At 37.0% G+C, this 11,893-nt stretch overlaps 2 protein-coding genes and 2 long non-coding RNA genes across 14 annotated transcripts; 3 read left to right on the forward strand and 1 right to left on the reverse strand.

Annotated features, from left to right (window-relative positions):
- Positions 1–142: 142 nt before the first annotated feature.
- On the reverse strand, positions 143–11,192 carry LOC111446265 (serine/threonine-protein kinase STY46-like). 9 transcript variants are annotated; one of them, XM_023084995.1, is made up of 18 exons: positions 10,687–11,192; positions 9,812–9,926; positions 9,463–9,560; positions 9,264–9,362; positions 8,838–8,892; positions 8,361–8,471; positions 8,133–8,183; positions 7,791–7,969; positions 7,606–7,713; positions 7,062–7,135; positions 6,795–6,970; positions 5,956–6,051; positions 5,398–5,478; positions 5,254–5,307; positions 4,674–4,808; positions 4,499–4,614; positions 3,468–3,556; positions 143–341 (listed from the first exon to the last, which is right to left on the reverse strand). In XM_023084995.1, the coding sequence occupies exons 1-18, from the start codon at positions 10,878–10,880 to the stop codon at positions 226–228; spliced, it is 1,947 nt and encodes a 648-aa protein (XP_022940763.1). In that variant the 5' UTR covers positions 10,881–11,192; the 3' UTR covers positions 143–225. The 9 variants fall into 9 exon arrangements, 7 of the variants coding, with proteins under 7 accessions (XP_022940763.1, XP_022940765.1, XP_022940764.1 ...); XR_002711040.1 differs by lacking the exon at positions 143–341 and adding an exon at positions 3,831–3,962 and having other exon boundaries at positions 4,499–4,562; positions 10,687–11,191; XR_002711039.1 differs by lacking the exon at positions 143–341 and adding an exon at positions 3,682–3,962 and having other exon boundaries at positions 3,470–3,556; positions 4,499–4,562; positions 10,687–11,191.
- Positions 791–3,426, forward strand: LOC111446267 (high mobility group B protein 9-like). 3 transcript variants are annotated; one of them, XM_023085004.1, is made up of 6 exons: positions 791–993; positions 1,195–1,273; positions 1,377–1,740; positions 2,006–2,364; positions 2,450–2,604; positions 2,687–3,426. In XM_023085004.1, the coding sequence occupies exons 1-5, from the start codon at positions 842–844 to the stop codon at positions 2,573–2,575; spliced, it is 1,080 nt and encodes a 359-aa protein (XP_022940772.1). In that variant the 5' UTR covers positions 791–841; the 3' UTR covers positions 2,576–2,604; positions 2,687–3,426. The 3 variants fall into 3 exon arrangements, with proteins under 3 accessions (XP_022940772.1, XP_022940771.1, XP_022940773.1); XM_023085005.1 differs by having other exon boundaries at positions 794–993; positions 1,377–1,539; positions 1,651–1,740; positions 2,450–2,700; XM_023085003.1 differs by having other exon boundaries at positions 2,450–2,700.
- On the forward strand, positions 3,574–4,136 carry LOC111446269. The gene is made up of 2 exons (XR_002711042.1): positions 3,574–3,750; positions 3,880–4,136. It is a non-coding gene; the product is annotated as an uncharacterized LOC111446269 (long non-coding RNA).
- LOC111446268 lies at positions 5,490–6,104 on the forward strand. Its single transcript, XR_002711041.1, has 2 exons — positions 5,490–5,853; positions 5,930–6,104. It is a non-coding gene; the product is annotated as an uncharacterized LOC111446268 (long non-coding RNA).
- Positions 11,193–11,893: the final 701 nt, after the last annotated feature.

Consider the following 11,893-nt stretch of genomic DNA (forward strand, 5'->3'; position numbering starts at 1 on the left):
TTTATAAAGGATGCTTTATTCTACTCCTAGACCGGAGTAACGCTGTACCTCGGGCACAAAATTTCAATAGAACACTTACAAATATATAAATATATTATTTATAATAATAATAAAAAAAAGATATCTAAAAAAGAAACACCCGTGAGGGTTGGAATCCATTTAAACTTGGGACAGGAACGATAAAAATGAGAGGGGGGGGTGAGGGACAGTGCGAATATAGACCACTCAGCGCAGGGTATGCATGGAGGAAGCAAGCACATTTGGAAGTGATAGCGAGTGGATAGGGAAAAGTTTACACCTTTTTTCCTGCATTTGCATTAAAATCCTACGCTGCACCGTGTCTGTGTAAGGAACAAAGTTTGACACTAACTCGGCTGAGTCAATAATGATAATAACAATAATAACAATAATAACACTAATAAAAAAGTGTGGTTTCAAATATCTTGGCGCAGAGATATGATTCAGAAACCGAAAAAAGGAGTGACAGTGCATGTCAACGTTTGGGTTTTGGCAGACCAGACCTCTTTACAATCTCTGCACACTTCCAATGACACGACTCGACTCACACCCAGAACAAGAACAACAAGATTAATTAATTTCTCTTACGAAAATATTTACCAGTTTCTTTCCTCACTAAAAGCCAATTCTGCGTAACAGTTGCCTTTCTCGCTTCCAACCATCTTCTTTAATTCTTCCTCTTTTCTTTCCCCCCACCCTCTTTTAATTTTAATCCACTTTATTTATCTTCCAAATCATATGCTCTTTCTCTTCCTTCCTCCTCCCCCCCTTTCTTTTCTTCTCTGTCTTTTCTGATTTTCCCGGCCACTTCTGTTGACCGGTCATGTCAACGCCGGCGAGGACCAAGAGCTGGAATGGCGACGTGGATAAGCATTACCCACCGGCGCTGGCCACCCATGATGAAGTTATTTCTGACCCCATTGTGTTTTGGGACACTTTGAGGCGTTTTCATTTTGTGATGAACACCAAGTTCATGTGAGACACCTTTCTTCTTCTTCTACTATTTTTTTTTTCCCGACTTGGTAAATGAAGTAAAATGGTGCTGCACAGCCAAAAGACACCATTTCTTTACTCTTTTCCTTCCTCTAATTTCTAAGCATCAATCTTTTTCCAGTAAAAAATATGAAGAAATCGAAGTTTTTAACTTTTACTTTCCTTTCCTTGAATACTTAAAAGGATTCCTGTGATCGGAGGGAAGGAGCTAGACTTGCATGTTTTGTATTCAGAGGTTACAAGGAGGGGCGGCCATGAAAAGGTAAGGTTTGGCCCTTCGTCTTCCATTTTTCAACAACAAAGCTCTTGGTTTGAGAAAATGGAGTGATTTTGACTATGCAAGTTCCTATTTCATGGCGGTTTAGGTTGTTGCAGAGAAGAAATGGAGGGAAGTTGGAGGTATATTTAAGTTTTCTCCTACGACCACAAGTGCTTCGTTTGTATTGAGAAAACACTATCTAAGTCTTCTGTACCATTATGAGCAAGTTTACTTGTTCGGCCGGCAGGGCCCCATCTGTGCCCCTCAAGGTCCCTTTTTGTTCTCCCCTTCCATTTTTCCTTTTTTACTTTATCCGTTATTTTCCATATCGGATTTTGCTGTAAATCTGAGTTGGGTTTTGTCCTTTTCTTCTTCTACAGCGCCATTATCTTTTGGTAGCCCTACGAGGGATAGCGAATTGGCTATGGTGGAATATACTCCCAAGACAACGTCGTTTTCGCCTGCGGAAGGTGACAACCTTTCACATTCCTTGCTTTTCTTCGTGGGGTCAAGTAATAAAAGTAGAACAGTTGTTGCCACCAATGCCTTCTATTTAACTGATTCGATTCGATAAATTATTGGGAGGGAGGGACCGTAGAGCTGAGTGGCTACACCAAATAAATTCTCCCTACTATGTGTGTCTGCGTTGGTTTTTCATTCAGTTTTGTTCCATTCCTACTTCGCATCTCTTCATATTTGTGTTTTTTTTTAACCCAAGTGGTTGATGTTTTTCAGTTACTGGAACAATTGATGGGAAATTCGACTGTGGTTACCTAGTGACTGTGAAATTGGGATCCGAGGTTCTTAGAGGAGTACTTTACCATCCAGATCAGCCAGTCCCGTCTGATCTACGGCCTCAGTCTACAAATGCTATTATACCTTACACTGGTGGCAGACAGAGACACGCTGGTCGACGACACCGGAGACGCCGGAGAAAGACAGACCCTAACCACCCAAAACCGAACAGAAGTGGGTACAATTTCTTCTTTGCAGAGAAGCATTACAAGCTCAAATCTCTGTACCCAAACAGAGAGAGGGAGTTCACCAAGATGATTGGAGAGTCTTGGAACAAACTAAGTCCTGAAGAAAGGATGGTATGTCTGTCTAGCTTTTTACCAAAGTTCCAACAGTTCTTGACTTTTTGTGGGTTTGATCAAATGGTTGTCTCTGCTCCTATAGGTTTATCAAAACATTGGGCTGAAAGACAAGGAAAGATACAAGAGAGAGTTGAAAGAGTACAAGGAGAAAATGAGGCAGGCAACTGCTGATATTCAGGCAACTAACTGTTCAAAACATGGAGAGTAACAAAGAGGGAAGAGAATTCAGCAGTTTAGGTCTTTTTTTGGGTCTCTTGTCAAGTTATATGATATATAAACTTTGTATCATATCCTTCTAACTTTACATGGCAAATCATAGGTTCTTATATCCAAGTGCTTGGCCTCAAACTGCTGCTACACACTACAATGTCACTATTGGAACTCTCATACTATGCTGCTACACACTAGATTCTTAGAATTTTCAACTTTGAAATGACAGAGGAATGTGCCCTTTTTAACTTCGTTTTTGTTTCTTATTCCATCAGTGGTCATGATGAAGCCAACCAAATGAGCCTTAGAGAGAGGCTTCTTCTGTGTCATGTGCTACAATATTCGAATATTAACAAACATGGTTTAAAAGAAAGTAAACAAAGGCACAGAAGCAAATGAGTGAATGTTAGAAACAGTTGATCATATATGCACAAGAACGTTAGAATTTTCATCAACTGAGTCATGTAATGATCATTAGAATATCTCTTCAGGTGAGAAAGCCACTTCTGCAATCGGATTAGGCCAAGAGCCTTTCACTTCAAACCTTGCAGCCTCTCTTAAGAGGGGCAGTGGCATTCCCTTTTGCTAAATCAGAAATTGCCCTTTTGTTGGGTGCGTGGGTGTCTACTTCACTATTTCGATCCTATGTTTGTTTGTTTATCAAAATGCTGATTACTACGTAATCTAAGATTGTTAAACTGAGTCCAAGTTATAGAATTTGGGTTTCTTAAGTCTAAAAACAAAATGAATTTGCTAATCATGTAGACATTTGGCATATCATCACATAAATAGAACATAAGCTAAAATTCCTACAAGTCATTCACTCAAATCAAGTGACAAAAAATTGTTAAGCGAACTCTACCTTACTGAGTTTGTGTGAGGAAACATACCCCAAAGCGTGTGTTCATTCGCGTTTGTTGAGGCCGTGAAAGAAACGGCGTTTTCTCCTAGAATGCCTCTGGAATTCTTTGAAATGCACCTGCAACAAGCTGTTGTTTCAGTCTATCATTGACTGAATTTTCAGGTTGGATAAAGCTTCTAATACTTAGAAATTATTTATGCTGGAAAAACAAAAATCAGATCATAGGAAGTCCGGGAAATAACATGAGAATTATTGGGGATTCCAGAATCCTGAAGCGCAGAGTTATCAAGAAGTTTTCTCGTTGTGATGTGGTAAGCAAAAATTTGGTCAGAAAGCTATCAACTGATCACTTTTTATGGTTGCATATACCACAGCAACAAGAAAGAAGTACCATGAAATGTGGCGATGCCCCATCTCGTTTACTTTCTTCTTGATCGCAGGCTTCAAGTTCTTCGATATCGCAGGGATCTGATCCCCACATCTTCAGCACGCACAAGATCGCGAATCTCCACATCTTCACGATCTCCATTTATATATGTGTGGGTGCGCGTGTAAATTGTGTGGATGTGAGACAGTTCTTTGCCATCATTACAGATGTGGGACTGGAACCCCACTCTGAACCGCAATGTGCAACAAACCAGAAAAGTTTTAAAGCATGAGCCAATTAAAAATATCATGAACGCACATTTCGTTATCATATTTTTATTCTTCGATTATTTTTAGTGCAGTATATGATAGAATTTTGCTCAATCTCTACTTTTTGAAAGAAAATAATGACAACTTGAAGAAAATCAAAATTCATCCAAACCACATAGATTGAATCAATCAGACACATATAAAATTTTTCACTTGTATACCCATAATATTTTCTATATCCATAATATTTTCTGTGGAGTCAAGGGGAGACTATGTTCGCATTTAACAACAAATATCATATCTAAATCCAATACCTAGTCAAGTCATTAGTACTCGATCTAAAAGGTTTCATATTTTACAGCAATGTAGATGTGAATTCACAGCATTAAGGATAGATAATTGCATGTAGTTAGGAGTGGTAACCTCCTCGCTCCACCATAAAACGCTCTGCTCCAGCCCAAATTTTTGGCCGCCTTCCAGATGAGCCCTGCCACTCCGCAATTATCTATTATGTAATCTGTTCCAGGAACGTAAGGTGCCTGAAAACGTCCCCTTGTAAGCAATAAGTTTGAACAGTTTCAGCAGAACTTTTCCCTACCTCCTTGAGGGTTTGCTGCAAAAGTTTCGTAATTTCAGAAAATTCAGGTCTCAAAGATGGATCCTGCCGCCAGCATCTCTCAAGCAAGTCCACGATCATTGGATTTGCATGCCTCGGAATCTTAGGCCTCAGACCCTGAAGTTCATTTGCCGAACTACTTGTAATTTGAAGTCATGTGGATGAGAAAGTGCACTTGAATATTTCCAACATCACTATTAATCTACCGACATTACTTGAAAGCTTTGCAGAGATGTAAATTAAGAATATGTTCTTGTTTCTTCCCATAGAATGTTTCTGACCGTTAAATTGTTGACTTAGAGTTGCATGTCAATTCTAACTAATTACAATTGCAAGCTAGACGGAACAAGTGGAATTTTCTTAATGAAATGCCTCAGACTAGGGAAGTTTATTTCTCTCGGCTCGTACAAGATCTACATGACTTGCAGTTCAAAACTGAATGTTATGCTTACTAAGACAGAAAAAAAGAGGACGATGAGATGGGGATGGATAGCAGGGGAAGAATCGAAACAAAATGGTCCATTTCATTTTTTAACAAAATATTGTACGAATGAGGAAATACCTTCTGGATCACGCCCATTGCTGCTTGTAACGGAGTCAGGTTATCATAAGGCAGCTGACATTCCGGACACAAAGCAACCAAAAGATGGTTAGAAAGGACACAAGGAAAAGAAATTATATTTCGAAACAGAAGAAAAGGATTTACCTGCCCTGTAAGCAGCTCCCACAACACTATCCCAAAGCTGTAAACATCAGCTTTATGATCATATGGTTTGTGCTCAATAACCTTGCATTCACCAACCACAAACATCCAAACGTCAAAAGAGCAAGGAAAAACTACCACGTCGAGAAAAAATTACATTATTGGCATCAAGGCTGGATTATATGCCAATTTCATTTCCTTTTGAAATAGCAAGGAATTGAGAATGGAAACATATCTTCGAAGAGTTCTATGATCCCAAGTTCAAAAGTAATCAAAATAACCAGAAATCATTCATGACAAATGTCCACGGGGAGAAAAAGTTTTTTCTTTCTCAGTTCCTTTTGATAGTTCTAAAAACAACTATTGCACATCCTAAAACTTCCTAGTAACGATTGCCGTGCTGGTGCTGCAGAGTACACATGTTAGCATGTATCTCATATGAGAAAACGATAAGACTAGGTACATAGAACTCTGATCCGTTAGATCTTTCTTGAAAACTCAAACTTACAATTGGAGCGCCTGATGTCAATCGTAGGGTGAATATATTCGCAGAATACAAACCTCTGGAGCCATCCAACGATATGTTCCAGTTTCTGCAGTCATCACACCAGATTGAGATTGCACTCTGGCAACACCAAAATCAGCTACCTTGACAACCTGTCAAACATTTTGGTTTAAAGGTGGGACTGAAATAAAAAAACAATCTGATAGAGCTCAAAAAAAAAAAAGAACAGAGGCACACTTGAGAATGGGTACTCCGGGAGATGACTTAGTACACTAGGATTGACAAAAGATACTCCGCAAATTCAAATAACGATTATGCTTGTAAATGTTTATTATAGAAAAGGAAAATCATTGGATTCAAATCAGGTTCAAAGCCTGCAGTACAGAGTAATGGCAGTCAAATGTGTCGATTGAAACATGTAAAGGCTCAAACCTTGTACCCACTCTAATTTATTCACGCTCTTATTTGAATGTCAATTTAAGGGTGAATAATCAATTACATACAGATGCAAAGCTCAGAACAATGCCTTTTGTTATTCTATTATTAACATTATAATGGGTTATCGTTGTCACATAAATCATAGAGAACAAGGCGGCTAAATAGTATTGATCATAAAATTGAAAGTGACCAATAAAGTGAAAGTATTGCGTGGGTAAGATCGGACGCATTCCCATTAAATCTAACCGGAAATCAGAGCGTTATTCCTGTGAGTGCACCAGATCAATTGTTATGAAATGAAGATGCATAATATTCCCACCAAATTGAATAGCAGCAAGCATGATCGTGGAAACTAACAGAAAACAATAAGCCAAAATGACTTGGGAAGTAATCAAGTACGTCTTATGATGACTTATCAAAAGATCACCAAGTTAAATGCAAAAAATTTATTTCTTACCCCATCTTCGTCCAACAAAAGATTTGCAGCTTTCAGATCTCTATGGATGATATTCTTTTGATGCAAATAGTTCATTCCCTTGGACACATCAACTGCCACTCTTAGTAAGGAAGGAAAACTAAGAACGCCCTTTTTTTGATGTAAGAAGTCATGCATGCTTCCACCAGGCATGTATTCTACAAATCATGGGCATATAATGTACACATTATCATACATGCAAACCAGACTTCATCAGTCTTATATCAACGAAATGTGTAATCAGATTACCAGTAACAATAAAAGCGCTTGGAGGTCTGGTAGATGCACCAATAAATTGGACAACATTCTTATGCCGAAGATTTCTACAAATTTTAGAAACAAGAGGGGATGAGAAGGAACTACTAGAGTGCTGAGATTCTCCACCATCCACAGGCACTCTTCGACCCAGGTATATTTTACTCCTCGAATTAGTTAGATTTTGAAGCACAAAGATAAACTAATAATAATTGAGTCCAGAGACATATGCCAATGATACTGATAGGAATGCCATATTTTAGCGAAAAGATCACCTAATTGGCAGACTATCAAATCACAATATTCTTGTATATGAAATGAACATACAAGATCTTAAAAACAGAAAAATGAGAAAACAGATAATAACGGTGTGGAAAATTAAGCTACACAGCATAAGAATGGAGAAAAGATCACCTGATTAGCAAACTATCAAATCACAATAATCATTGTAAATGAAGAGAACATGCAAGATATTAAAAACAGAAAAATTGAGAGAACGATAGCAGCATTGTGGAAAATTAAGCCAGGATATAAAAACCTCATGATATGAATTTCTTGAGCAAATTCCCGCCGTACAGCCTCATTCAAGCTTCCATCTTTTAGAAGCTTAATAGCCACCTCTTGACCATAGAAAGTGCCTTTATACCTACATCATTAACACCACATTTTGCAACAAACATCCGAACACAAATAGTGCATTACCTAAATTATAAGTAAACTCACAAGTCACTAAAAGATCCAGAAACAATTTTCTTCTCATAGATTAACAGACTCGCATCAATTTCCCGTGCACCAACTTTGTGCCGTGGAATGTTGACATAATTTGCAATGAATTTGACTCCAATTTTGTCTTTCTTCCCAGTTGGGGAAATGCTCCAAGGTGTAAATAGAGGATGCCTTTTCTGTATAACCAAACTTATTAGATGCATCACGTACATGATAAAACAAGAAAATAAATAAGCAATACTATTCTATTATTAGTAACTAATAAGAATTCAAAACATGATCAGACGAAGTATAACCATCCATAGCAATGTAACCTTTAACAAGAATATCAGCAGCTACCTGAATCTTTGATATTTCTTCAGCTAGTATATCCTTTAGCTGTTTGGTATCCTATATATTTCAAAACTCCATGTCAAAAATCAATTTGTATAGAGGGAAAAGGTAACAATGTTTTACAAAAAATACTCGAGCATTCTGTACTAAAAACATCTGCAATCTCTTCTCCATATTCTAATCGATGTTATATGAAGATGAAAACGAAAAGCTTTGGAAGAGGAGCCAGATTACCTCAATTGCCCAACCATCAACTACAAAAACATCCAAGGAAAAGCCATCTGTTGTTGAAAAAGCATGCGCTTCTTGAATATTCAGCCCAATCTCAGAAAGTAAGGACGTCAACTGAAAAAGTTATTTCTGTTATGAATGTATTACGTCTAATCACATATTTAACTAAAATAAATCGTAACAGCTAAGTGATTTCAAAACACGGTGCTACAAATATAAGCAACATTAACAGAAAGCATAAACGCTAAACCAAGTACAATATTTCCTAAAATAATAATGACCATTTTTTACTAGTGCATGTTCTTCACCCATATAGATGCTCCACATTCTCCACTGTCTAGAGTACATTTGAAGAGTGGATCTCTAAATCAAATAAACTTGGTGCAGTCTAAAGACTACAAAATATGTGTCAGAAAATCTTTTGAACGAAGCTAGTTGAATCTGTATAAAAATTAATTTTAAAATTAAGGGAGAGGCTACCTGACTGAGTAGTTTTGGCTTGTCAATTGTTGATATTGTAATTTCATGCATTGGCCTGAAAGCATTCGAATCTTGCATGAGAAAAAGAGCGTGGGCATCTAAAAACTTTCATTGTTTACCAATCCACAAGCAGAATAAATTAAATTGTTCCAAGAAAAGAAGAACTAAACCCTTGTTCCTTTACCAAGAGAAGAAGGGGAGAGAGGATTAGTTTTTCCCAAGAAGAAAATTGTAGTACTAAGAATAGGGAGAGTGCCATTATATTCTTATCGAAGTGACATGGACAAATCAATGAAATTTTGGTAGTATAGAATTTTAAGTTTATGATATGAAGCATCGAAAGTACAGATAAAAAAGGACAACTGTATGAATAGACCATAGACTCGTGTCCTTAAAAACTACTCCGATTTCAGAACATTATTTTACCAGGATAAAGTGTCAGGCTGATTTATATCATGTAATTGGCTGATCGCAAAACCAGATTCGACCTCTGTTGTTGAACCAAATGCTGGTGGGGGGTGTTGTCTGCTTATATATGCAGAAAAATGAAAACAAAAAATATGTAGTTATAATATCCTTGAAGCCCCAAACATACAGCAAAGTTCAAATCTTCACTTAACCATGCCTCTGATTGCTGTCATAATCAGAAAACCGCTGGTCCACTTTTTCCTTCAAGTTTGAATGAACATACGTGCCAGAGTTTGTGCCAGGAGATGAATGAACCTACAAAGTGACGAATTTTTATCTTAGCATTTTACAGATAAGAACAAAATAGATTTCTCCTACAGACTCTATAAATATTAAACTTCAGAACGCTGGGAAGTTAAATGAAAAATACCCTTCAGTCAAAATAATACTGTTCATTAGAAGGAAATTACTTAATAATGTAAATAGCAAGAGATAAAAAAAGATATTTGATTTCTCTGTAATATCAAAATCCAGAACAATAATTAGGAGCTCAGGGTAGACACTACCTGTACGAGACGGACATCAATTGCAGGACGTGTAGCAGGATCATGTGCCATGAAGAGAAGATCTTTGTGCATGAGAACATCTTGAGCCCTCTCCACGTTGACGTCCATAGCATACCTTTGACATTATATTTACCAAATACTCATACCACGAGGTCCTTATAATTCTCAGACGGCAAAAGTAAATCTTACTTTCTGGAGCTAGATCCGAACCAAGTTCCACATGGACCACACTAGTGCTTTCTATTCTCTTAAGATAAGCGATAGAGAACACATTTTGGCATGACTTTTTTGAGTCAATATCCTAAAATAGAAATGCCACATGACCATGTAGATAATGCTTTCACGCTTCTTAAATTTTTCAAGAATTTTATTTCTATAAGTTTTTGGCTATGACTTACAGTATTGATTTAGCCAAGTGAAGCTAATATATACTTTATATATACATAAAAAAAGAAAAAAAGAACACCCGCGCACAAACACAAGAATATTATCGAACAATTACTGCTTCACGCCACAATTTCTTTTTCCTTTTTCTTCACAAACACATCTAAGAAGTATAATATCTTTACATGTACGGAAATTAGCCATGACAAGCAAGAAAATTAGCATAACACAAAACAAAAACAAAAATAAAAATAAACTTTCCCGTTACTTTAATCCTTCTCCAATTTCCTCGGTGATCCAACCGCCGTAAATCGATGGCGTAATCCATGAAAAATAGTTTTTCTCTCATCTTAGTGCACTTACGAAAAATAAACAGCCGTTAAGACGCCAGTGTACACGACGAAGTAATCGGAGAAAAACTATAAACGGATTCAGCTTTGGCGTGAACAAAGAAGCGAAAAATGACAAAAGATAGATTTCAAGTAGCATACCTAGTAGGAAGGCGATGAAAATGAGCCCAAAGTTCATCCTCAAAACCAGGAAAGCTGGTCTCCGCCTCATGCGACAGTCTGAGTCGACGAAGAACTTCGACGTAAACACCAACCTTCTGCTTCTGTCTCCAGGTCTGAGTCGAAAAATCATCCACCGGTCTACTACAACAGCTCTCAGTATCGTCCATAGCCATGAAAGAAACAAGAACCGCACAAAACGAAATCAAAACAAACTGTGACGAAATCCAAACGATATATCCCGGTTAAAGATCAGCGACTAGCAAATTTCAACGAACAACAAACCGATTGCTCAGTGAAGCAACAAGTGCGAGAATTATAGTGACGATAGAGGCGAAAAAGTAAGAGAAAAAACGATTGGAAGTTGGTAAGGAATTTGGCGCCCTCGCGCTCTGTGTTGGTCGTTTTCTTTCCCTCTCTTTGCTCTGTTATTGAAATTTTCACTCGAAATTTAAAAATATAAGAGAAAAAGAAAAAGAAAAAAAAGTATTAGCTGTTAGGTCGTGGCGCATTGGGCTTCCACCTTCGTTGCGCTTGTCGACGTGGATTCTAACAAAACCCCTCCGTGTTTTGCTTATATCACCGCTTTTATAAATCCACCCAATTTCCTTATTCCCCCATTAACTAATAATATTACAAATTGACCACATTGCTCCTTCCTTGTTTTCTACAAACTAATATTTATTATCTTTTTAATTAAATTGTATTATATATTTCAATCAACAAACCACCCATTTAATCCGTTCTCTTTTTTTTTTTAAGTTAGATATTTAAATATTAACCCTTGAAAAAAATAATTAATCATATAATTTAGAAAATTCAAATTAAGATTAAAAAGGTTATTTAAGACCAATTTAAAAATATGTATAGTTTTTTTCAAAGTTTCATGAATTGATGTTTTGGTTGACCATTCATATTTTGCACTGGGGAGGCCACTAAGGAGGCAAGAATGAACTTCGGTTTAGATTTTAAAGTTTATGCGCAAATTACTTTTAAAATGAACAATTTCAGTGTACTTTGTTGGATGAAAGCGTTCCACGTTAATTTAAGGAATGGTCATGAGTTTATAATCAAATAATATCTCTCTCCATTGGTACGAGGTTTCTTGGGGTAGCCCAAAGCAAAACTATAATACCATAGTCTCTGTTTGTCTAACAGACTCGACTTTTTTTTTTTTTTTTTTTTTTTT

This window comes from Cucurbita moschata, unplaced genomic scaffold, assembly GCF_002738365.1.
Source record: "Cucurbita moschata cultivar Rifu unplaced genomic scaffold, Cmos_1.0 Cmo_Scf00008, whole genome shotgun sequence".
Taxonomy (NCBI): Eukaryota; Viridiplantae; Streptophyta; class Magnoliopsida; order Cucurbitales; family Cucurbitaceae; genus Cucurbita; species Cucurbita moschata.